The following is a 26,733-nucleotide window of genomic DNA, read 5'->3' on the forward strand; positions in this document are numbered from 1 at the left end:
GCTTTTGTTGCATCCAGAGGGAGAGAGCGAGCAAAGGCTTGAATCAAATCTATGGGAGTCCAATCTGCCCTGATCTGCACTAAAACATCGGGCCTCTCCCGGTCAAGCCTTTGCCTGAGCGGAGCTTCTTATCTCTGCAGCTGCTCTGCTCAGCTCCTTTGTTTAGATCGCTTTAGTTTTATGATCTCTGCACCCGGAATCAGATTATTTGCTGTATTTGTTTAGAATGGGAAACGCTGAAGGTACCGACATTTTTTATTCTGCTGTTGTTTTGCCTCGTTGTTTGCTCGCATGGCGTCAAAACGAACCGAAGCCCTGAACGCTTTACACTGGGTTTTTTTCCTTTCTTTTGGACGAATAATAAAAACGCTTTATATCGGTTTAAATCCCTGATCCGTGTAATATAACGGCCACTTGTCGGAAAGGTTACAAATGTAAACGGGCCAGTTCGATTTAAAGGGCAGCCATATTGGCTCAGGTTTCGCCTACATGTTATCATACGCGATTTTAAACGATTTTAAAACGTTTTAACCACCTAAAACGTCCCTTTTCATGACCGACTCGACTTTATCCTGAAAATATAAACAGATCAGATATACACACGTTTTAATATCAATGCTAAATCGTTTCCTAATCGCGGCGGGATCCGTTTTTTTAAGCACCAGAGCATAGCTGTAGCCGACGTGCTATCATCATATCATCCTAAATATGTAGATAAAATGGATATTAACTAAACATTTTGACATACTACATCTTTCTAAACCCTGTAACGATGCTGAATGCAGGTTAAAATGTGCTTCTGGTATTATTATTATTAATAATATTATTGTATTTAGCTAATATTTATTTGGCTAACGTTAGCCATGACAGCAAACAATGTTTGAATTAAGTTAGCAGTCGAAGGTAACAGCTCGAAACGCCGTTTAAATGGATTTATTATTTAGCCTAACGGCTTTTTAGTAGGTTAATAAGATATAATGACGTATTAGTTCATTATTTACGACTCCTTTGGGTGTTAAAGTGCATAAGCAATAAAGTTTTGACGAATTACAATTTAATAATAACAACGTTGAGTAGGTGACAATGTCGTCTCGGTTAATTTGATAAGTGTTTACTTCAGTGTTTGACGTTTCACTCGTTTCACTTTGTAGCACCAGATAACACAATTTTTATGGAAATTAAAAGTGGAAACGGTTTAGCAAGTTCTGGTCCACTAAATGGCACCAAAATGCATCTCTGAGGTGTTTTTACTCTTCATCTAATCCATCTCTCATCACATCTTCGTGAAATATTCTAGTGAATATTTAAACCGTACATGATGGTCACCTTGAAACCTGAAGTGTAGAAATATATTGATATAGAGATGGATGATGGAGTACAGTGGATAAACAGGAAAGTGTTGACATGATGAGCTTTAATCAGCACTGTGTACTGTAACTGTGGACAGGTGGAAGTTTACGACTACACAAATGCAGTTTGACCCAAAAACTTTTGCTTTTATTTTATTTTATTTTTTTCCATCTTTATATTTAAACCAGGAACAAAAAATGTCCCCCTTCTCCCGAATGCACGGAAAGCTCGTAGCTTCTGGTTAAGAATTGTGTAAACTCTCATGCATGAATCACATTTCTCTTAAACAGTAAAAAATAAAAAAGTACACACAGAAAGAACAGTATTAAACCGTTTACTTGTTGCTGGATCAGTGCCGTTATATTTTGTACCTTATATATGTATGTGTAATTGAACTGTAATTACCTTTTAGGGAAAAGCTTTCAAGAAACAAACACACAGTAACTGTATAACGTGTATACTTGGTAGAACTACTAATAATAACGATAAGAAACTGTACTAGTAAGTTCCGCTTTTCTGAGAGTTAAGAGTTATACCATCTGAATCACATCTTATGTTCAATTCTACCACAAAAGTTTGGAAATATGCAGACAGAAACAGTTGAATGAAGTGTGTGGTGTTCAGTTTAGACATGACAGTAGTTCAGTGGTAAAGGTGAAGAACTACTGGATTGGAAGGTTGTGAGTTTGAATCCCAGGACCACCAAACTGCCTCTCCTGGGTCCCTGAACAAGGCCATTAATTCTCAATTCCTCCGCTGTATAATTGAGAGAAATGTAAGCCGCTCTGGATAAGAGCGTCTGCCAATTGCTGTAAATGTAAACTTTGCTTACTTGTTATGTATATTAGCATCCAAGCTGCAGTTCAAAATGAAAGAAGTAAACACGGCATGGCATTTTGTTTTCATGGCTAAATGGACCTAAAATGTAAATGTGTTTTTATCTATATACCATGAAAGTGCCATAGAACATAGTGTCTATATTGTACTTATTAAGAGTAATATTGCATTCACTAAACACAAAATTTGAGCATTTACCAGTTTAGTCAAAAACATGCTTCTGCAGCCACTTTAAGTAAGATGTTGAACTTTTGATCGGAAAGTCATGAGTTCAAATCCCAGCGCTGCCAAGCTGCCCCTGCTGAGCCCTTGTGCATGGTCCTTAACCTGTACCTGCTAATTTGTATAAAGGAGATGAATGTAAGTTGCTCTGGATAATGGTACCTGCCAAATTTCAGAAAATGTAGATGTGTCATATCCATCTATTAGAACGTTTTTGAATGGAAATTTCTCATTTCTGGCCTTTCAGCTTCCAGTTATTCAAGTGCCTATGCAGCGTTTTATTCAACTCTGAAAGAGGAAATGTCTAAACACCTTGTACCCAAAGTGCAATCTCTGGTAACCCTTTTTCTCTGGGCAATTTTAAGCAATTTGAATGCCTCGTGAATAATGAAACCGTGCCTTATCAACCCTAGCATTTTTAACATTGAACCACAGCACTTTGGGATTCTGTAATAACCTTAAGACCTTTTGAGCTGTTGATCTCAATGAGCAATTGTCATTCACTCCAGTTTGCTTGTACAGCTGCAAAACAAGCACCAGCTTTTCTATTCCATTACGATTTATTTATTTATTTTAAGCTCAAGAATTGCTATTGTTTGTGATTGCAAATTGCAGAGTAGGAACTCCCCATATCAAGCATTGCTTTGAATGCAGCAATAGCTGTAGACAATGTCAGAGCAGGACGTTTGTCCAGCAGGTTTCCTCCATTCTCAGGTCGTATAGACTGTAACGCACACGCTGCTGTCGATATTAAAATAAGAATTATTATTGTATTCTTCAGTTAGCACGAATTGGACCAGCTGTGTTCAGGTGAAATCTGTATGACAACACTATGTATTTAAGTCTCCATAACAAGGACGTCTCATTTGCAAACTATGCACAGATGCATGCAGTCTTTCCATTTCAGAAAATACAAGAAACCCACAAGGAACTCTTTGAAGAAAGGACGCTTAACCACGGCTATATGTAATGTCCCTAACTGAAGTGTCGCATCAAAGGGACCCTTAGAAATGCATTATTGAAAAGACGGGCTAATGGTCTTCTGGGCTTCTTGAAGGTTTTTGGTATAAAGAAAAAAATATACTAACAAAAGTAGCAGTTACTTGACCTCAGGATCTCATGCGTGTTCTCTCAGGAATAAATAGTTGGATGGATTCCTTCTTGAATGAATGTAATGTAGTATGAAAGTGAGAGACTGGGTGTAAACAATGGATACTTTTTGACTCCTGCACACGGCCTCAATCCTTTAGAAACGTAATGAAAGATTACATTTTTTTGTTTGTTTAATTAAATTAAGGTTTGGGGGTTTCACAGGCCAGGCACATTGTCCCCATTTAGCTTGTTTAACAAGTCAGACACAGATTTGTCGCAATTGTCATCCTGGACTGTAGGAGGGACAGTGTTGTAGGTCATGTCTAAGCAGAACACAAAAGATGATCTCCGAGTCTGTCAAGTGACATCTGTACATGGAGGCATGTGACCCATGTATCAATTGTCGGGTACTAATGTTTTGTCCAAGAGAGTGAACTATATCTCTTGGATGAGACACTTGGCAGAGCAGGGAACTTCTAATCACTAGCATTTGAATGCAAAACAGCAACAGGGAAATAATCAACAACATGATAATGGAAATTTGATTATCTTCCAATGATGGCATGTCAAGAAGAGGTTTGCTCCTGTTATACCAACAGAACATCATCTTTTATTTAAATTTACTTTTAATGTGTTGGAATGTCCATGAAACAAGTTCCGGGTATCATGTTTCATCACCAACTTCTCTTTTCTCTTTTTGAATTTATGATAAAATGCTATAAGGTAAAATGCTAAATAAATATCTTACAGAAAACATATCAATGGTTACATGTTTCTAAATCTGCTTGAAAGCATCTGCACAAGGTGTTACAAAAGAAACGAGAACGTATTCGAGCAAATGGATTAATGGGAAGGTGCAGATGGATTATTCTCAGAATTAATTAATCTGAGAAAATTAATCGACACTTTCTGACCAATCGAAATGAAGAATTCAACAGAATCCTCTTACCGTGACGTGTTAATGATTTCTTTTTTGTTTGTTTGTTTGTTTTCCCCTTAGACCCTGTAAGAAAAAGGGAAACCTAAGGATGCTGGAGCAGAACAATGGATTTCTCCTTCTCTTTCATGCAAGGGATCATGGGAAACACAATCCAGCAACCGCCTCAGCTCATTGACTCAGCTAACATCCGACAGGAGGACGTATACGATGCCATCAGCGACCCCGGGGATGAGGGAGGCCCCTCCGCCTACGATTCGCCCCTCGATCCGGGGTTCTCCTATCCCCCGGACGACCTAGGGGTTGTCACCAACGGTTACCAGGCAGGAATTGGTGCCTACGAGCAGCAGGCCAAGTTCGCGCTGTACTCGCAGTTCCCTAACGGCTCGGCTAACGGCTATGGTGCCATCCGCAACTATCACCCCGACCACGGGCTGATCTTAGGGGAGGGAACAGTGCTGAGGTCACCTGTGGTGCAGGAAAAAGCAGCATCTCACATCTCTTCCCCTCCTCTTCCTCACTCTCATCTTCATCACCATCCCCATACTCATCCTCATCCTCACCATCAGTCGCAGCAGCACCAGCCCAATTCTCAACTTTTACCTCATCACCCACCTGCTCCTCCTCTGCCGCCTCCTCCTCCGCCACCACCGCCTCCATCTTCCTCGTCCTCACATCATCTGCAGCCGGTTTACCCCCCTCCTCCCCTCATCCTGCCTTCCACTCCACCTCCCCTTCATGCTTCCATTCAGGATGCAGCCTCAGAGCCCGTCACCCAGAAGAAGTCGAACTCCCCCGAAATCAAGATCAAGATCATAAAGACGTATCAGAATGGACGCGAGCTGTTCGAGTCGTCGCTGTGCGGAGACCTGCTGCACGAGTTCCAGGAGTCGACCAGGAGGAACGAGCACAAGAAGGAGAAAAGAAAAAAGAAAAATAGTCGACACGGTGCCTTCGCCGAACAGGAAGTGAAAATCAGTGATGGCCAGGTTGTGATACAAGAGCAGAAACCGACCCTGAGTCTCAACAGCCCTAAAACAGAACCCAAGGAGGTCCGAGTAAGTGACGCGTAAAGGATTAATTTAGAAAAATCTGCTGTCTGTTATAGGTTGATGTGTATATTTATGGCAGTTCTAACAGTTAGAAAGTACAGAGTGCAGAACGTGTGCAATAATAGAGGTGTTTGTTTAGAAGCAGAACATTTTCTTTTGAATTTCACTGAAATCTCAAACGACATACGAAGAAAAATGCAGAAAGTATCTGTGGTGTATTTCAGTAATAAATATAGAAGTGGTAAAATTGCTGCATAGTACACAAAGATTTACAGAGAAACAGGATGTTTCTGAGGAAAGTCCTGACTCGTGTGTGTGTGTGTGTGTGTCTTTGTTTAAAGGTTGTCCATTTAACAAATTTAAATTCCATCAAACATGTTTAAAGTTGTACATTGTAAATTGACATAGTTGTAATTTTTGTACCTTCCTGTCAAATTTTCTAAAAAAAAAAAAAAAAATTCAATAATATAAAGCAATCATTATTTCCAAGCCCAGTGACCCTGAACAGAATAAAACAGGTACTGAAGACTAACCCTCCCCATCCAACACAGCTCTCATGTTAAAGAACGGATCCACTTTCATTCACAGTTTTTATTTTTGGGAATTCCAAAAACTTCCATGTCAGTGTAACTTCCATGTCAGTGTTACAAATATCCGTTTGGTGGCACAGTGGTTGTTCCTGTGATCCTTTCTTTTTTGGAAATGTGTTTTACTAGAGTTCTACAGACGAGAATTCACTGAAGGTGAATGATGATGATGATGATGATGTGTACAGGTGGATAAAATCATGACCTCGGTGTGTGTGGAGTATGAGATCGGAGATCTGGTGTGGGCTAAAGTAGGGACGTACCCATGGTGGCCCTGCATGGTCTCCTCAGACCCCCAGCTAAAGGTTCACATACGCATTAACACCAGAGGTAATAATCGCTCCGATACATCACACTACTGCAGAAAATTGTACGCCGCCTCAATGTTTGTTCCATGTTGTACCTTTGGCATAACGTTGTATTTACACTTTTGTATTCATTTAAATTCCGGCTCAATTTATTTCTATATTTTTGAATGATGTTTTTACATACACAATAATTTAATATACCCATGCTCTTTACATTTCACAGGTGCTTCTTGTGTGCTAGGTAAATACTTTCATAGGCAAATCACATCAAGGTCCTGACCTGTAATTCCCTCTCCCACCACAAGAGGGAGCTTGTGTTAACTCCACAGGCTAATATGTAATAGCGATGTGCTGCATCAGTGACGCTGTCTTGTATTTGTGGCCTTTCAGATCTTATCAAGGTGCTGCTGTGGTCTGTATTTACGTGTGTTTGTGTGCTTGTAGGTCACCGGGAATACCATGTACAGTTTTTCGGCAGTGTGGCTGAGCGGGCTTGGATTCATGAGAAGAGGATCGTGGTGTATAAAGGAGAGAGTCAGTTTGAGGAACTGCAGGCAGAAACTTTACGCAAAACCACCAATCCCACTGAGAGACAGAAGGTTAACATGGTTTTTATTCTTATTCTTGATTTAACAGTTATTATTTATGAAATTAATTAATTAATCAATTACCTTAAAGTCACAAATAATAACATCATCATCATCATCATTATTATTATTATTATTATAGTTCGATAAAGAATTTTATAATTATGGAATCATATTTTTTTATCATAGATATAAAGAGTTAGATTTTTAATTGAAAAACTTTTTTTTACAGCACATTCTATGCATTTTTATTCAATCTGACTTTGTTTATTAATAAATAATTATAACGATGTAATATACAGCATTTTTGCGGTATATATGCAGGTATTACATTTCTACATTTATAAATCTATACTTTATTATATGTAATGTTTTTACACAGGTTATATTTCTTAAAGTAGCTTCTTTTACCTATTTTTGTTAGGCATATTTAATGTTTAATGTAATACTCCATATACTTTTATATATATATATATATATATATATATATATATATATATAAAATAATCTTTTTTTCCCTTTTCTATATATGTACAGGTTGCATCCTGTCTAGTATCAAAGGGTTAATGTATATCTTTAGAAATGTTGATGTATCTAAACAGAAAAAAAGTGTCATTCTATTAACTTGCTTATCGAGAAAGCGGTGGTCTTTTGTTTTACATCCTTATATTTATGTACGTATGTGTTTGTGTCTAAAACTGTTCATTTGTCATAAATATATTTTATCAGCTCTATTGCATAATCTCTGTCGATTTTATCACACTGTGTAACGTAGTGTCTTTTACACACATGCAGCTGCTGAAGCCTCGGACTCAGAGAGAGCGTGCTCAGTGGGAAGTGGGCGTCGGCCACGCTGAGGCGGCAAACGCCATGACCCGAGAGGAGCGTAATGAGAATTACACGTTCATTTACATTGACAAACTTCCTGCTGATGCAGAACCTAGCGATGACCCTGTTACCCCAACGAGGATGAAAAAACGGAGGACAAGACGCTCCAAGAGCTTAAAGAAAGATGATCCTGCAACACTCCCACGCCGTCAACAGCCTCGACGCCAGTGCAGCGTTTCAGACACTCAGGAGGAAGAGGCGGAGCCTGAGGACACAACAGAAACGCAACCTTCGCCCCCTCCGGTCCGGACTCCTTGGAGAACGGCGGCCGCCCGGAAGCTGCTTCCGCTCTCCGTCACAATGAAGAAGCTTAACGTGGAGATCGTCAAATGCGATTGGCAGCTGCCCAAAGAGAGGGTGGAGATAAAAAAGGAGGTGGAGAGAGACGACGAACGAGTTCAGTCTCCGGAGGTGAGGGTCACTTCTGCTTTCGAAGCTGTACTTAAACCAGGAGTGTAAATCTTACAGATCATGGGCACGATAAAGCTTCTAATCCGACCCACCCCGAATTTACAATCCATATTCTAGTGTAAGAAATAATCGTTTACCTTATAAGGAAGTGAACGAGCTTGAGTCTTGTAATGCCACAGCCAAAAGTAGCTGAGACCCATGAGAGCCATGTTTGCCCGTATCATAAGGCTGTGTAGTGGGTGAGCCTAGAATTCACAGGTGACCAAACTTGCGATAACATGAGAGGAAAAAAAATCATAGTCATACGGATCCTAATTTAATTAAGAAAATCTAGTCTCTGTTATTTAACGCTGGGAGAAAAAACTAGACTAATATTCTCAGAGATATTAACTAACAGGTGCATCTTTAACTTGTATAATTTATATAGTGTAATATAAATTTGACTCCAATGCCTTGCCCCCATCCCCTCGATTATGTACAGACACGAACGCAGGTGTAGCACCTTCATCATCACGCTGTGCACTTACAGCTCACCCGGAGTGTGTAATGATTGTTCAGCAGGAACACACTCAGTCTCGTTGCAGAAACCATTTCCTCCGAGATGTAAACACTCGGTATGTACCAGAGTGCTAGCCTGCTAAGGTACGTGCTTCGAGCTCAGTGATAAACCTGTAATGACGCTCTTGTAATTGTTATCGTTTTTATGAAAGGGTTCGAGCGATAAAGCAGAGGGAGAGACGTTCTCCAGTGAGGAGGAGAGAACAGCATGGAGTGAGCCAGAGAGTGCAGAACTCACACACACTCCTGTTACTGAACATGGCTCAGGTACACACACACACACACACACACACACACACAGAGCGACCTGCATGGTATCTTTCAGCTGACTGATTGATGAATGAATGCGTGCGTGAGTGCAGAGTCGATGGAAAGGAAGCTGCAGCGACGATGTATGAGGAGTCGCTCCGAGTCGGAAAAGTGCGTCGATCCGGTTCCAAAGAAAAAGGTCAAAAAAGAACAGGTAAGAGTCGCACACCTTCGCCAAATCCACGTGGATTGAATCGGATTGGTCCGTGTTGAATTGTTGCTGTCCGTGTCGGATTCCAGGTGGAGGCGATGCCTCAGATGGACTTTAAGACGGGATCACAAAAAGGTGAGCATCGTGTCACGGTTTCGGTTTATAGGGTTCATTTTAATCCACAACCGTTTCTATGTATGACTGCTTCACTATTTTACACCATTTTTTACCCCTCGCTGGTTAACACAGGCTCAAATTGAAATCACACAAATCTAACAATCTGTTTACAAACCGAATGAATCACCATCACCCAATGTCTCTACAATCCTGGACCGCTACACATGCATTTGTGTTGTTGATCAGTTTGTTTTAACATGTAGAGATATGAACTCGTGTACGAAACGCCGTTTACTTCTAAGTAACTTAACTGCAGCTCCTGGGAAGGTAAACAGAAAAGAAATAATAACTGTGATTACAAAATTCCATCACAGACTTAAACACAATTCCACACCAACTCAATCTCTCTCTCTCTCTCTCTCTCTCACACACACACACACACACACACACAGACACACACACACACACACCTGTCTGTACAGTATGTCTAGGCTTTGAGAGACTAATAGTGTGTTACCTTTACATCTACGCCGGTCTTATACAACCGAGGGCAGAGCAGTGGCAGCTTGGTAGTGCTGGGATTTGAACCGACAACCTTCACCAATCAGTAGTCCACAACCTCTGCTCAGATAACTTCACTGTGCCTCACTGCATTACAATGTATGGAATCTTGGGGTTTTTGCTCTTGCAGGAGCCAGTGAGATCTCCGATTCTTGTAAACCACTGAAGAAACGCAGCAGAGCCTCGACGGATGTTGAAGTTACGAGCTCTATTTACAGAGACACGTCCGACTCTGATTCCAGAGGCCTCAACGACATGCAGGTGAGAGACGGACACGCGCGCACACACACACACACACACACACACACACTAACTCATCTGTTGTTGCAATCGACTCAGAACCATGAGTTAACTTCTCTTGGTGTATTTATTAGTGACTGACTATTAGCGTCTCATGTTATGTGTGTGTGTGCAGTGTGTGTTTGAGAAACGGTCAGACAGTCCCGGTACGGTGGACGCCGACGGCTCGGATGCCCAGTCAGAAGATTCGCACATCTCTCGCCTGGGCAACTCCAAAAAGGATATGGTGTGTCAGGTGAGTGTGACTGAATAAGACTGATGCGTGCACGTGTGTGTGCATGTGTATGTAAATTCTAAAGCAATCAGTACTGTTGTATGTCTGAGACCAGAACGTAAGAACCCATAATGCCGTTTCATTAATCCTGATGTTGTGTAGTATATGCAGAGGGCACAGGTTTGAGATGAAAGGTGTGTGTGTGTGTGTGTGTGTGTGTGTGTGTGTGTGTGTGTGTGTGACCCTTCAGGTCTGTGAGAGGTTTGGAGATTCCCTGCTTTGCTGTGAGGGCGAGTGTAACAAGTTTTTTCATCCAGAGTGTTTGGCCTCAGCTGGGGGAACAGAGGGGGAAAACATTTGCACCGAGTGCAAAACAGGTCAGAACTATTAATTCTTCTTCTTCTTCTTCTTCTTCTTATTATTATCCTGTTAGTTTCCACTGTATGTGTGCACTTTATTACTCTGTATGCTACAACAGATGTAATAGTTATTATATAGACTATGGGAGCTTTCACACCTATAGTTCGGTTCATTTGGTCCGGACCAAAAGCAAATAAATGATACATTGTAGCTTTTTATCAGTTTTGGTTCCTTTTCACACCAAAATGATCGTTCTGTTCCGCACCAGTTGAAACGAACCAAGATGCAGTCATGTGATAACACATCACTCATTGGCCACATGTCTTTGAGCGTATTTCCTAAACTGCTTCTCGATTGGTCAGAATAAACGTGCGGGAAATTTCAACGAAACTCCAGAAGCAAACAAAAAGAGGAAAATACAGCGTACAGTACACCATGGAGAGACAACTGCGCGCTGCAATTATGTTCGTGGTTGTAATCTACTCGCTCGTATACAGAATTCTATGCAAAGTCTTAATTTTCAGAATGAAGCGCGGATGAGGCTTGAAAATATAATTTTAATGCACTGCAAACAGCGAAGACGCATCGCAAGACACTTCAGGAGGCGGCGAGCATTACTTTTGCGAAACTGTGACATGTTCATCTTCCGAAAATATTGCCAACGACCCACTACGGCAGCTGGTTTAGTCCAAAATGCGCAATACTTTTTGCAGTTAGGTCTATTCGATCTCGGACCGTGTTCTCACCACAAACGAACCGTACCAGAGTTCGTTTGAAAGCGTACCGAGACCACCTCTTCAAGGAGGTCTCGGTACGCTTGTTTGGTCCGCTTGTCTAACTTGTCTGATCTATTCTGAAGAAATCGATGCTTCTCGTTTCCAATTAATCGTTAACATGCGCAAAATGTAGGTCATGTGAAGGACAGGCAAGAGCAGAGTGAGGAAATTGGCAGACGGTTACCTTCTCTGGTAACTGAATTTAATGTGTCTGTCTGTCTGTCTGTCTCTCTCTCTCTCTCTCTCTCTCTCTCTAGGTTCACACCCGTGTTTCTCCTGCAAACGCACTGATGATGATGTGAAGCCGTGTTCGGTCAGTGGGTGCGGTCGCTTCTATCACGAGTCCTGTGCTTGGAAATATGCAGGTACTGCAGCCGAGCCACGAGGCCTGAGGTGCCCACAGCACTGCTGCGATACCTGCTGGCTGGAAAAGGACTCACAAAAGGCCCACAAAGGTGTGGTATAATGCACACACACCTCCTCACAATCACAGACTGAGACACACAGATCAGAGGTGTGGATAGTACTGTACTAGTTAATAAGCTTGGTGTTTATCAAGCGTTTTTACAGGCTAACGTGTAACATCTCACACACAACACAAAGGTATATATAATTGTGTATGTGTGTGTCTTTTAAAATATATATCATGTTTGGAGATTTATACTTGTACGTATTTATACTCGAGTATAATTTTGAGTCATTTTGTTTACAACAAAACGAATGTGTGTGTCCACAGGCCGGATGATGCGCTGTATCCGCTGTCCGGTAGCCTATCACGCAGGCGATCTGTGTATAGCAGCCGGCAGCGTAGTGATCACGCCTCACATCATCGTGTGCAGCAGTCACTCGGGCACAAGGAAAAACGGCCATCTCGGCTCCTCCGTAAACGTAGGCTGGTGTTTCGTTTGCTCGCGAGGTGAGACTCGTTCCCCACTCAGCACAGAGCCAAAGAACCAGAGCAGCCGGCTTCGGCCTAAATCTTACACACTTACATGGCTGGTTCTTTTACTGAAAGTGTGTTTACTGTTGATGTTGATGAAAAGTTGCAGGCCATTGTGCAACGCGGAGCAGTAGTGAGTCAGAGCGGCCAGAGATGTGTTTCTGCACTCGGCTGAGGAGCTTTACCGTGTGCTAGAGTGTCTAAGGGACACCGTGTAAAAAGACGAGTCGAGCTCACGTTTGGAAAGGAAGAGGCCGCGCTTTGAAAGGCTGAGGTTTTGATCGAAAAATACAGTTCCTGCTTTAGCGGGTAGAGTCCCTGTGTTCCTGCATTTCTGCACACAGGAGCAGAGGACCAGCTCAGAAAGGTAAATGTATGGTAGAGCCCACTCTTGGAAGTGTACAGACGCTTCTCAGAAATCCAGAGATTCTGCTCAACAGGGCAAAGAGACCTCTCTTGGACAGTTAGAGACCATGCTTAAATCACAGATTAGCCATCTAGGTAATATATATATATATACACATGGAGATTTGTAAGAGTATTGTGTTGCCTTTAAATATGTCGTAGTCGTAGTCACACGCAATGTCACTCAGGATCAGAAGATTGTAGAGGCGGAGGCGGAGTAAACAAGCTGCTATGACAGCTGCACTTTCTATTCCCACAGCACACAATATCACTAGAGTATTTCATTAGTGGGCTGGACCGGAAATCTTCGAGGCATCACTGAGAATAACACAATCCCTTTCTTTAGATAGTGTTGGTGTGTGTTAGCAGACGTCTAGAAGCAGGTCTCTCCGATGAGTGGAGAAACATCCTCAGTGTTATCGCTTCACTCTGACTCACTCCGACTGCACGTTCTTAATGCCTGCGTTTCCTTTGATAATAACATAAACACAGAGATTTTAAATGTTTTTATGACACAGCAACAGTTTTGGTCAGAAATGAAACGTCCTCCTTAACCCAGCTGTAGTCGATCAGCTAAGACATGCTTAGCATGTGACGTCTGATTCTTTTATTTCGCACTGAACCCACCTCATGGACGTTTATAGCCTCCAGTTTAGCGCGGTGTTAACTCTAGTGCTATACCATTTACACGTTCGCCTCTGTTTCTAACACACAAAATCTGAACGCCAGACATCTGGCCCGAGTCTGAAGCTCGCTCCGAGTTACAGCAGTCTGAAAATTATACAGAGAAAGAGATCCGAGATTAAGGTGGCTGCTTCAAAAAAAACAAAACATTTTTTTTAATACCTCAGTGAAGATTTCTGTTCATTTCTATTTCAAGGACGATTTCTAGTCCTCGATTTAGGCATGATGCTAAACTGGAGTCTATAGGCTTTCATTACTTGTTAGCGACATTAACATCTGTAGCTCAAGCTAAAGTAAATAAGCATCTTTCAGGCACCTTCTGGCTGACTACAGCTGGAGTAACGTGGCCGTCGTATACGTTTAAGTTCCTGATAGAGTGAATGTTAAATAATGACCTTTTGCTTCAGTGTTGTCTTTGTCGATATAAATGTGCTTTTTCTAACCATAGTCCACTATTTAAAAAAAAAACAAAAAAAACAGTATGCAGTTTGCTAACCTCTTTTTTTATCTTGTCGTCTAATCTTTTTTTTTCCTTTTAGATGTGCTATGTGTTTATAGGCCGTCGGACCGTGTGTGTCTTGATAATCTGTAAACACTGATTCAGTGTGAATGAGGTCGAAGTGTGACTGACACAAACACACATCATTTCTCGTGTGTGTGTGTGTGTGTGTGTGTGTGTGTGTGTGTGTGTGAGAGAGACAGCTGGAACGGTGCAATCAGTGATGTGTAACTGTCAACTTGGCCTCTAGATCAGATTTAAGGTCATTAAAAATAAAATCGGTTCGAATTCTACATTTTAATCAAAACACTGGGATGATATTCCCCGTATTTGAAACGAACAAAAGAAGCAGGATTAATTCGATCGATTAACGGCTTAATCTATGCCTCTTCAAACAACAAAAGGCCTTATTGTTTCCATAGTAACTCTTTCTATGCTTCTCGTAATCTGAACATAATAATAAAGAGTTAAATCCCTGCTGTTTTTTTCTTTCTTTCAGGGATTTAAAGCAGGGATTTGCAGACCTCGAGTTAGTAAATAGCGTGTGTGTTTCTCATGTCTTCACAGAAACATACCAGTGTTTAACGGCACGAGTTCACGCCCGCGCTGGCGACATAGATCACTGATCGCACCTTCAGCCTTTCGATTCATAGAATAGAAATTCTCTTTTCTTCTTTTAAGTCGTGCTGTAACACCTTACGAACAGTAGATGAGTAAATTTCATTCTTTATTGTATTGTCTGTAGAAATCCTGATGAGGAGGGTGTTGGCTTGGGAGAAGATGAAAAGAAACAAGTCTTTATAACGTTGCTGACGTAATAGCAACTGAACTCACAGGAAGCTAAAGAAAGAAAAATTAGAACTACTGTGATATTGATGCTGGAGTTAGTTGTGCATGCTACAAATTTACACCAGCAGTAATTTGATTGTAACCAGCTATTCCCAGGCCAACATTGAAATCTCCAAAATGTGTGTTTTCTTCTTTCAGGACTCCCTACATCCTGTTCAGGAGTCTGTGCTTGTGTGTGTGTGTGTGTGTGTGCTGTTTAGCTTGTTGTGTGTTCTCTGCAATCATGGGGAGTGTGATTGACTGCTCACAGGTTTTCCTGTTTGTCTCGTGTAGGACGCTTAGTGCACGACCTCACTGACACCGTATTAAGTTCTTATACGTTTAAGTCTCACTACCTTCTGACTGAGTCAAATCGTGCTGAGTTGATGAAATTACCTCTGATTCCTTCTCCTTCGTCAGCTACCCAAAAGAATCCGGCCAAAGGTAACTTCACGTTCGCTCCCGTTCCCTTTTTTTTTTTTTTTTACCCTGTCGCTTTTCACGCCTTTGCCTCTTTTTTTTAAAAAAGATTTTATTTAATTTTTTGTTTGTTTCTTTCTTTATTTTTTGTTTTGTCTTTAATTTCAGCTCTTCTAATTTGCAACCACTAATGCAAACGCTGGACTTGAAATAACGTACGTCTCGCATAATAACAGCTTAGTGTTGTTTCCAGCAGCAAGCAGACTCAGTCGTGTGCTATAGCAGGCATGTGCTGATGACTGGTGATGTTATAACAGAGGCACTAGCATTTTCAATTTTTCCACTTAGGAGGAGGCGGCCTAGGTAGGCAGCAGTGTTTATTTGAGATGGTGACGCCCATTCAGAAGGTGGCATAAGGATAGCCGGTCCTCTAGGGTTCATTCGAAATGTTTCTGAACTCAAAGGAACAATGTTTTAGCAGGGCAAAGCAAATCTATACATACATATATATATTATGATAATTTTGCAAAAACGTGGTAAAAGTTTAGGCAATTATCATAATATGAGAATGTAACATCAGCACATGCTTGGTATAGACAATTAGAAACTGCTAGATGCTTTTACAGATTAGTGCTGAGGCTGTGTGCGAGTGCGTGCATGTGAGAGCGCTAGTGTGTGTGTGTGTTTGTGGAGTTTGTGTGAGGTGTGTGTGTGTTTGCAAGTGACTGTGTGAGCGCGTTTGTCAATGTGCTTTTGTGCGAGTATGTGTGTTTGTGCCTTTGTGCGAGCGAGTGTTTCTTTGTCGTGTGTTTAAGTAGGTGTGATTCTGCGAGTGCGTGTGTGTTTGTGCCTTTTTACAAGCGAGTGTCTGTGCGAGTGCGTGTGTGTTTGTGCCTTTTTACAAGCGAGTGTCTGTGCGAGTGCGTGTGTGTTTGTGCCTTTTTACAAGCGAGTGTCTGTGCGAGTGCGTGTGTGTTTGTGCGTGTGTGTGTGTATGTTTGTGCCTTTTTACAAGGGAGTGTGTGCGAGTGCGTGTGTGTTTGTGCCTTTTTACAAGCGAGTGTGTGTTTGTGTGTGTGTGCGTATATGTGTATGCCTGTGTGCGAGTGAGTGTGTGCTGTCGTGCTAGCGAGTGTGTGATTTGTGAGTGCGTGTGTGCGTTTGTACCTGTGTGCGAGCGAGTGTGTGCCTGTGTGTAAGTGGTAAGTAAGTGTAAACATGTGTGTCTAAAATCCAGCAGCCAATCGCACCAGTTGAAAAGGAGGATGAAGCGTTTACATTGTGTACATTTGGTTAATTGAGCTCTGTGTCGTCACACCACAGACTTAAGGTGCCTCAACCTGTAGTAATGACTGATCTGTACACACGGATCTGATCCGTAACACCAGCTGACAGTCAACAGGATGTTAACACCGCAACTGTGAGCTCAGCTAAACCTGTACAGGAAGTTTAAATATAAATACACATTTACAGCATGTAGAAGCTGGGCAGAGAAACACAAAACACACTGAAGCCTGGAAAATATATGCATACTGTGGTACATAGAAGAATAGTGTAAGACCAACCGGCAGTAATGTTATGATAATATTATTCAGTCCCTCCAGGATTTTACACAGGGTTCTTTTTTTTTTTTCTTTTTCTTCCCGTTTGTCCAAAAATTCTGTTGTGGCTTGTTGTTCAAAATGTGTGATGCAACTTGCAGAGATTTTTGCAAAATCCCAAGCATAGGATTCTTCTTTTAAACTCCTACCAGTGAAGACACGGATGTGGAGATGCATCACAGAGGGTTTTGGCTGAATGCGTGTTTTGATGACATCACACAACACGTCTCGACCCAAACCTGTAAAATCTCTGGCAAGTTGCAAGCTCCTTGTGAAATCCTAGAGGAACTGAATATACGACAATGTAATACTTTACAAACTTGAAGTTCAAGGTGTAAAAACTTAAATTCAACTGGTGCGACTGACTGGCAACTAGCTACTGGTGTCCCAAAACCACTCTGTGTTTAACAGTTAAAAAAAAAAATATTTCTAATCCTAGAATCCAGCTCTGAGCTTAAACCAAAAATGAAAAAAAGACTGAAGTGATGGACAGAAAGTCAAAATGGAAGTCAACATGTTCGGTGTGTGAATTTACTTTAATTGTGCACTGGAGCTATGTGAAGAATGCGTCGAGTCTTCATTTTAGTGTCTAACGAAGCTTTGACCTATACAGTGTTTTTAGTCTGTTATACTGGAACCCTGGTGTGTTTTCTTCCTCAGCATGGTTCTTTAGACAGGTGAGAACACATCAGTCACACTCTTAACAAAAAAAATTAACCTGGTTCAAAAACAAGTCAAAAAAGCGAATCGACTCCGAATCGATTCTGAATCAACCCGACGTATCGTCGCGTCTAGAATCGAGCTGCTAAGCCGAAGCAAGGGACGGAGCTCTAGCGCCGCATAAACATTTTAAACAGATCCTTTTTTTATCATCTAAACATATATTTATATATTTTATATCATCTACACATTATATTTATTCTTGTGCGGGTGATTCTTTTTTTTTTCTTTTTCTTTCATTCATTTGTTTTCGCAAAGGTTTGCCCGATTCAATGACTAATTTAATTTTGAGATTAGATTAGATCCATTTTTATAAGCAGATTTATTTATTTTTTGAGTGTATAATGATGTAATTTATAGGTGTGCAGTTGAGCAACGCTAAACATTCATCCCATAGCTCTAGTACACAACTTTAACACCAAAACACCAGAGCCGTCACCAGGCTGATTGACTACATGGAACTTTGCGTAGATTTCATTCGACGACAAACTCTGTACTTATTTTGAGTCCTCGAGCTGCACTTTCACGACATTACACCACACAACCTTCATCAAAATCACTTTGGGTTTGTGTTTTATTCAAATTCGCTTTAAGCTTATTTATTTATTTATTTATTTATTTGTTTGTTTGCTTGTTTGTTTGTTTAATCAATCCAAACCTATTTTGGGTGGCACTGTGTAAATCCTTTACATTTTATTTCTCATTCATTTTTTTTGGCCTCATCGTTTGCTGCACAGATTTATTTATTTTTTGCCATTCAAAATAGTTTGGGTTGTAATTGTTTTAGCCTCTGCTATTTGGTGCAGGTGTGTTAAGAGTGAGTGTGTGCGCGCGCGTGCATGCATGCCGCTCATTATTCTGCATCTAATCCATCGCTCTGGCTGTGTCTCAAATCAACTGGCTGTAAAATAAAAATTATTTAAAAAAAAAACACAATAATTTTACAATTTCTCAAATCTCACCCTCGAGAACGAGCTCTTAAAATCTCCTGATAGTATCGCTGCAACTCGGTTTGTTTTAACACACCCTTGTTCACTTCACCTAACTTTTAAAAAGAATTTTATTTGGACAATCTAGTTTATTACTCGAGGGTGCATTTGCAGCACGACCCGGGGAGCGTGCGTCGAAGGTCGCTCCGATTTCATTAATGCGGTCAGCAGCGAGGGAAAAAAAAGCCTTTTAAATTGCAGTCACTTTAGCCATCGATCGAGAAGTCGACGAGGGTGCAGTAAAACCAGCCGTGCAGTTCCGCGCTCTTCCTCGCTGAGCGTTTGAAACACGCTTGCTTTTGGGTGAGGTTTGGTGAATAGCAATCGTCGACGTTTAGGTGCTGGGGCTTGGCCCACAGTAATGCACTTGTGTGCTTAATGTGTGTGTGTGTGTATGTGTGTGTATGTGTTTGTGTGTACGTGTGTGGGTGTGTGTATAGGAGGAAGACTACTGTGCTGCGAGGCATGCCCCGCCTCCTTCCACCCATCCTGTTTAAATTTGGAGATGCCCGAGGGAGCATGGCTGTGTAGTGAATGCAGAGCGGGAAAGAAACCTCGCTACAAACAGATCGTCTGGGTCAAGCTGGGCAACTACAGGTACACCTGCACAACGCGAATGCAATTAATAAAAGGACATACGATGGAATAATGAGTGTTACGTTGTACAGTAATTACAGCAGCCTTCACAGGGAACGTCTGTGTTTAACTGTGACCGACTTTTATCCCAGAGTTCCTATTGTTACTCTGAAGTGATCGTTGCAGCCAAAAATGCTTTGTTTTCTTGTGATGCAGCCTTACTGCTTTTTTTTTGGGGGGGTAAAACTTCTTTAACTGGTAAAATCACAAGCACAGGGTTCTTCCTACCTGTGAATACACGCAAGCGGTAGCCTAGCGGTTAAGGTGTTGGATTAGTGAACGGAAAGTTGTGAGTTCGAATCCCAGGTCCACCAAGCTGCCACTGCTGGGCCTCGAGCATGGCCCTTAACACTCAGTTGTATAAATTGTAAGTCTCTCTGAATAAGGCCAAATGGCACAAAAGTAAAGTGAAGTCTTGGCCCAAACTTGCAGAAAATTGTCAGTAGGTTAGAAACATTGCAAGCTCTTTGGAATAATTGCTTGGCTTTGCGAGATCCTAAAGGGACTTGCAGTTCATAGTCCATTTCGAAATCAATAAAATAATACTCACAGATACACTCGTTCCAAATAAGCAGCCAGAGATTTTTTTCTCCATAAGACTGTATAAATAGTAAGCGTTACTTGTGATTTCTCTGTTGTGTAGATGGTGGCCTGCGGAGATCTGTAACCCTCGGCTGGTTCCATCCAACATCCAGAACTTGAAACATGACATCGGGGATTTTCCTGTCTTTTTCTTCGGGTCGCACGATTACTACTGGATCCACCAGGGCCGAGTTTTCCCATACTTGGAAAATGACAAGAACTTTGCTGAGGGACAAATTGGGATTAACAAGACATTTAAAAAAGGTACAAATAAAAGGGCGGCAAGTTTGCGGTGTGAGAATCGTCTACTTTTTAATGTGCAGTTTTTTCTTTTCCAAAAAAAAAAAAAAAAATCACGCTTGTCAATCCCTTACTGTAAAAGACGTTGAATATTTGGCATTTTATTGAATCAAAATCAGAGAAAATGTTAGTTTGTAAAGCTTAGAATCTTTTTATAGAGCTTTTTTAAAATATATTTTCTTTTGTTAAGAGGTCAGTTTTGTGCAGTCTTACTATGTAGGACAATATTACTGCACTTGGAAAGGACACTGCTAATCTAACGTGTGTGTGTGTGTGTGTGTGTGTGTGTGTGTGTGTAGCACTCGAGGAGGCAGCGAGGAGGTTTCAGGAGCTGAAATCTCAGCGAGAGACCAAAGAAGCTCTGGAACAGGAACGCAACTCACGTCGGCCTCCTCCATACAAACTCATCAAGGTACTAGTCAGATCCCACTCTTCAACACATGTTCTTTATTTTTTTTTCTGTTAGGTTAAACCTTTAAACCTGTATATAACACCCCCACCCCTACCCCACCCCCCGCTCAGTGTAACAAGCCCATAGGGAAGGTGCAGGTGTGTTTTGCCGACCTGTCAGAGATCCCACGCTGCAACTGCAAGCCGACCGACGAGCGCCCGTGCTCTCAGGAGTCGGAGTGTGTGAACCGGGCACTGCAGTACGAGTGTCACCCGCAGGTGTGTGCCGCCGCCGAGCGCTGCCTCAACCAGAGCTTCAACAAACGGCAGTATCCAAAAATGGAGGTGATCAAAACGGAGACGTGCGGCTGGGGCCTCAAAACCAAACAGGATCTCAAAAAGGTCAGTCAGAAATATGAACATCAGGACACGACAACACCCCCCGTAATAGGAACAGGACCTCAAGTGTGTCATATTATGCATAGCTAAACTGACGTGTGTGTGTGTGTGTGTGTTTTTGAAGGGAGATTTTGTGATCGAGTACGTAGGAGAACTGATCGATCTGGAGGAATGTCGACAGCGAATCAGCCATGCCAACAAGAACCACGTGACCAACTTCTACATGCTCACCCTCACCAAGGTAATATATTATCCACTTCGGCCAAAAGTGAGAATTCATCTTTTAGTCAAAGTGTAAATACATAAATATGACGGGATGCCATGATTAGGACAATTAAAATGGTCATTTTAATGTTAATAATAGTACTGCAATAGTAGTATTATAACATTATAGTGTTCTTATTTTATTATATAATAGTGTCATGTTCTATATAATAGTATTATAATATACAATAGTGTTGTTATTAATATTAATATACTATAATTATAATGTTGCCACCAACGTCCTGCTGGTATGCTGGATTGGTTTTAATTTTGTGTGTGTGTGTTTGTGTGTGTGTGCGCGTGCACGTGTGTTACAGGATCGTGTGATTGATGCTGGGCCCAAAGGGAACTTGTCACGCTTTATAAATCACAGTTGCAGTCCAAACTGCGAGACACAGAAATGGACCGTGAACGGCGACGTCCGCATCGGCCTCTTTACTCTGTGTGACATCGCAGCAGGTGTGAGAGCAAACGCTAATCCAACATACTCTCTAGCTTGTTATAGATGGTGGAGTGTATAGTGCACTAAATATTGTAGTAGGTATTGAACAGGAAGCATTTGCTGGTTGTATTTGAATGTCAAATCAAGCTTCATATTAGAAACAAAAACATAGGAGTTGTAAACAAAAAACAAAATAAACAAATCACATTATTATTCCATTGTGATTAACCAGATTCAGAAGCATCAACTTTTGCCGTTTCATGTGATACTGAAGCATAGTTTTGTGGTACTGATAACGTGTGTGTTGGTGGACAGACACGGAACTGACCTTTAATTATAACCTGGACTGTTTGGGGAACGGGAGGACGACGTGTCACTGCGGAGCTGACAACTGCAGCGGCTACTTGGGCGTCCGACCGAAGGTATGCGTACATGGGTGTTAGGAGTGTGTGTGTGTGTGAGAGAGAGAGGGAGAGAGAGAGCATACTATTTAATAGCTATTTCACCTATTTTAAATTTCTTACTTTTTATCCCCTATTTTTTCTCTCTGCTCTGTTCAACCTCGTATGTGTACATGTAATTATTTGCATCCCTTAGAGTGCTGTGGTTTTAGAAAAGGAGGAGAAAGTAAGAAACTCAAAGCTGAAGATGAGGAAGAGGAAGCTGAAGATGGAAAGCCGCAGTCACGATTATTACTGCTACAGCTGCGGTGAGGGCGGAGAACTGGTCATGTGTGACAGGAAGGACTGTCCCAGAGCCTATCATCTGCTCTGCCTCAACCTGACCACGCCCCCTTATGGTACACTGAGCCACGCCTACAAAAAACTATTGAGTTCTCTTCAGTTAGTAAAATATAATTCAGTGGATGACTCTTTGACTCACTCAGTAGATCGCAGCAAAAAAAAAACAACAACAATTTTCACATTTTTATTATTTTTGGAACGTGCAGAATTCATACCACAAATTTACTCAATGATTCAGTGATTCACTTACTCAGTGAGTGACTCACTAATTTGGTGGCTCACACACTCTGCTTTTGTGACTCACTGATTCCGTGACTCACTCATTAAAACTGTGACTCACTCAATCATCGAATTCAATCTGAATCAGTCAGTGACACTCACACTGTGACTTACTGACACACATTGACTCTTTGATCCATCCACTGACTCTTTCATTATTTTGAAGGAAATCAAACTTTTTGTGTGTGTGTGTGTGTGTCTAGGTCGCTGGGAATGCCCTTGGCACGAATGCAGTGTGTGTCAGTGTCCCGCCTCTGCATTTTGCTACTTTTGCCCCACCTCTTTCTGCCAGGATCACGAGTCGGGGAAGCTGGTGCTATCCGCCCAGGATAACCAGCCCTGTTGTCCCAATCACGATCCAGAACAAGCACCCAGCCTCCCTACTACTGTGAGGGTGAAGGACGAAGAGGAAGCAGAGAGGGAAGAGGATGATGAGGGGGATGCAGAGAGAGAGGCAGAAGAGGATGAGGAGGGAGAAATGGCTGAGTGACTGAGCAAAGCTCTTATACTGAAATACTTAAACACGGTCACTGGAATTCAGAACAACGAGGCCCTCCACGCAGCTAGGGGGCGGTGTGAATTTCAAAATCATCATACATACAAGTCGGTTGTTGTCCATTCCAGGTCTACAACAGCGGGCATTTTCATTTATTGAGCCGAAAAGTCATAATTCACGACTTCACGGTTTCAGATCCCGAATTGTGGAAATGAATCACGCCCATTAATCGTCACTTTACCGATATTTTCTTTTCCAAGCCGGGTTCTCGTTCACCCTCAGAGCGGAGCCGAAATCTTTTACACACTCTCCAGTACCTACAACACCTTGAGAACTTCATTCGATGTACCTCAGTGTAAATAGAAAGGATTCATATGAGACACATAGATCAGATTCTCTACACTAGAATTTTCACTACACGTCTGAATATCGGCTAGTTGTGAAAAAACAAAACAAAACAAAAAAAACAAAAAAAAAAAAACAGACTGTGACTCCGGTTTTGGTTACGTGCTGCCTCTTCATACCCGTGCGTTTGTGATTTGTAAGATATATATCACGAATATATTTATGACTACGTTTACATCTGCTCACGGTGTACAGTATTGTTCATTGGTATTATTAGTGAGTTTGATATCACTATTCTTAATGTCATTGTACATGTGCCCCACCCCCCACCCCCTCTTTTTTTCCCTCATTGCTCGCTCAGCCTGGATTACGTTCAATCTCACTCCTTGTCGTGACTGCTTAATTTCATAGACAAGCACTTCAATTTCAGCATTTTTATGAGAATCAGATAAAACACCTGAACACTGCCATCGTTGGTGCTGTGCCGATAGGAATATCAGTCCATGAGGATTTTTTTTAAATGTTCTTTTCAATAATGTTGCCGATGTCCTTTTTTTTTAATTTTTTTTTTTTATTTCACCTGTACAAAATAGTGACCACGTTGGAGTGACCACGTATTATAATCTCAGTGTATTATAACAGTGTAACTTAGTAAACCTTAATAAACCGGTCAAATTACCAGCCGTTCGTATTAGACCGATTTGATGACGCGCCAATGAAAATGCAGAATTATTTCACTCATCTAATTCAAAAGCTTCTATTTTTGTTACCATTCCTAAACCAGTTGGAGATGACGGTGATCTGCAGTGGAGCGTCTACACTTGCAGCTCATGATGGAGGCAGGACAAAAAAAACGAGTATGTTTATATAACGGTTGCCACAATGTATTTCACATCCGGCAGTATTGCTCGTGGCAGATATTCAGTGCAACAGTTATTTTCAGAGTTGCACAATACCAATAAATACATTAGACCTGGTTAAAGATTAGCCAGAACCATAAAGATGGATCAGTTGGATCACTTTAATGCTGTTGTGATCCATCAAAACAGTTTTATCTGGAGTGTCCAAGATAAACACAATGAACATATTTGGCAACCTTAATTGCAAATATCTTAACAATTAATTAACCCCTGCTGAGCTGATCGTCTAAGCCAGTTAGTTTGTTCCTTCCCACTGTACTGCTACATGTTACCCATAATATTCCAGACGTTCTTCAGAACCGTAGAAGTCCGTCACTGCCAAAAACCAGGCTTTTTAAAACGTATTGTATCCAAGCAGTGGTCCTGTCCTGTACACTTGAAATCTGGAGCGCTGTTCAATGTCTCATGCACTTTTTGGTTTTGTTCGTGTCGTTACGATGCAGAGTCTGTTTACACTCAGACGGTTATATATATATATAAAAAAAAATCCAGCACATCACTGTTTTTTTGTCATTTGTAACAGATATTAGAAAAAAATATCTCTGAATTATTGGGTAAAGATTCTTTTTCTTCTATAATTGGGGTAATTTTTTAGTTTTTTAACTTTTTTTTGTGCCATTTTCCTTCTTTTTTTTTTTCTCAATTTTTTAAAAACCTTTTTTTTTTCCTTATTTTTTTTTTCTGTTCATTTCCTAGGTTTTCTTTCTTCATAATTTTCTTTCTTCATCCCTTTTGCTTATTTTTTCCCCCTTAATCGTATTTTTTTTTTTTAATTTCCCTTTACGAGAGGAAATGTTCATGTCCTTTTGTCTCGTCACGTCATCCTGTTACCTTTTGTTTCTTTTTCCTGTTGCTTTCTTCACGACGTCGTGTCTTTTCCGAACACTTTTACGTCCTTTAGGAAGTGCACCTGTAGTTATGACGGGTCTGCTGTCTCAAGATAATGACAAACGTCTGACATGCTGGATTTTTTTTGTTGTTGAGTGAATTGATGCCTAGCAAGTTAAGTGATGAGGTACGACTTTTTTGTTTATCGTTAGCACTTTTCTCCATGAGTGAGCAATGCAGACCGCGCAGTGTTTGCTCTGTCTCCAGTCTCAGAGTAAACAATTTATCACAGAAAGATGATGTTTTTGGTCTCCTGACATGAAATATCAGACTTGTTTATGCCCTTATTGTATTTCAATTCTCACTAATTTGATACAAATTAAGTGTTTCAGTTTCCTTCTGATCAAATGCCTTTAAGTAGTCCTAGAATTTGTATGAGTATAAATTTTGCTAAACGATTTAAAAGGCATAGTGTTACTGATTGGACGTTTAAGACGAGCCTTTGTTGCCATATCAACCATTTTGTATTTACCTCCTTAAAGAGTGTTAGTGCACTGTACTTCACTGTTTTTTTATACGTGATTTAAAGTGTCATAAATCATCTTGTGCATGTTTGTGCCTGTTCTTTATGTTGTTCAATTTTATATTTTTTAAAATGATGATGCCATCTCACCAGCTCCAAGGGAAACCATTTGTGTTGATGTGTTAAAGGACGTGTCACATTCCTTTCCTAGACTGTTTAAGGAATCTTGCTACTGGACTTATTTCTGTTGTGTGTAAATCTTCAGTGTTAATGTAAAACTCACCACGCGTGTTGCAGTATACACTCCAGCTGAATAAAAGTATCGTAAATGATATCTGGGTAGAACGAGCTTCTCTGAGTTTCCTAGACGGCTGTGCTCCTGAGCCGGGGTGCAGTTATAGTGTTATTGTGTTCTGGGACGTTATGGCATCGAGCTCGTCCAACTGTACATAGTAGGAAAGTAAAAAAAAACTCCACTATCATTATATCGTAGTGTCTAAAGAATGCCTGTAAAATTACTTCTGAATGTTTGTGAACATATAGGCACATCCTTTTTGTAACTTTCTTTTACTGTATTTTTTTATTTGACCAAATTTTGAGATGGTTCTTTTCTTCAGAATTGCTAAGTTATTCAGAGAAACAACATTCCACAGATTTACTCACTCTCAGACTTGCCTGGTTCGACTTCAATAAAAACTCTACTGAATGTTTACCTGCTTTTGTTCAGTGTTCAGCTGCTTTTATTTCCCAGCAGATGTTCATAAACACTGAGACTATACTCTTATTTTTCCATTGTTTCTTTTTTCACTATTCATGTTCATACTTTTTTGTTGCCTGAAGTATGGACTATTGTAACGGCGTGGATGTGGTAGCCTAGTGAATA

At 41.0% G+C, this 26,733-nt stretch overlaps 1 protein-coding gene across 3 annotated transcripts; it reads left to right on the top strand.

Moving 5' to 3' along the window:
- On the top strand, positions 1–26,182 carry nsd3 (nuclear receptor binding SET domain protein 3). Of its 3 annotated transcripts, none has more exons than XM_027141055.2 (23): positions 1–242; positions 4,502–5,496; positions 6,266–6,407; positions 6,830–6,984; positions 7,768–8,271; positions 8,982–9,096; positions 9,192–9,292; positions 9,379–9,424; positions 10,098–10,228; positions 10,383–10,502; positions 10,732–10,858; positions 11,875–12,072; positions 12,354–12,533; positions 15,268–15,417; positions 19,144–19,300; positions 19,983–20,185; positions 20,521–20,633; positions 20,744–21,013; positions 21,135–21,251; positions 21,592–21,733; positions 22,032–22,138; positions 22,314–22,515; positions 22,942–26,182. In XM_027141055.2, the coding sequence occupies exons 2-23, from the start codon at positions 4,546–4,548 to the stop codon at positions 23,226–23,228; spliced, it is 4,518 nt and encodes a 1,505-aa protein (XP_026996856.2). In that variant the 5' UTR covers positions 1–242; positions 4,502–4,545; the 3' UTR covers positions 23,229–26,182. The 3 variants fall into 3 exon arrangements, with proteins under 3 accessions (XP_026996856.2, XP_047660713.1, XP_047660714.1); XM_047804757.1 differs by having other exon boundaries at positions 2–242; positions 15,394–15,417; XM_047804758.1 differs by lacking the exon at positions 15,268–15,417 and having other exon boundaries at positions 2–242.
- Positions 26,183–26,733: the final 551 nt, after the last annotated feature.

Source organism: Tachysurus fulvidraco, chromosome 20, assembly GCF_022655615.1.
Source record: "Tachysurus fulvidraco isolate hzauxx_2018 chromosome 20, HZAU_PFXX_2.0, whole genome shotgun sequence".
Classification (NCBI taxonomy): domain Eukaryota; kingdom Metazoa; phylum Chordata; class Actinopteri; order Siluriformes; family Bagridae; genus Tachysurus; species Tachysurus fulvidraco.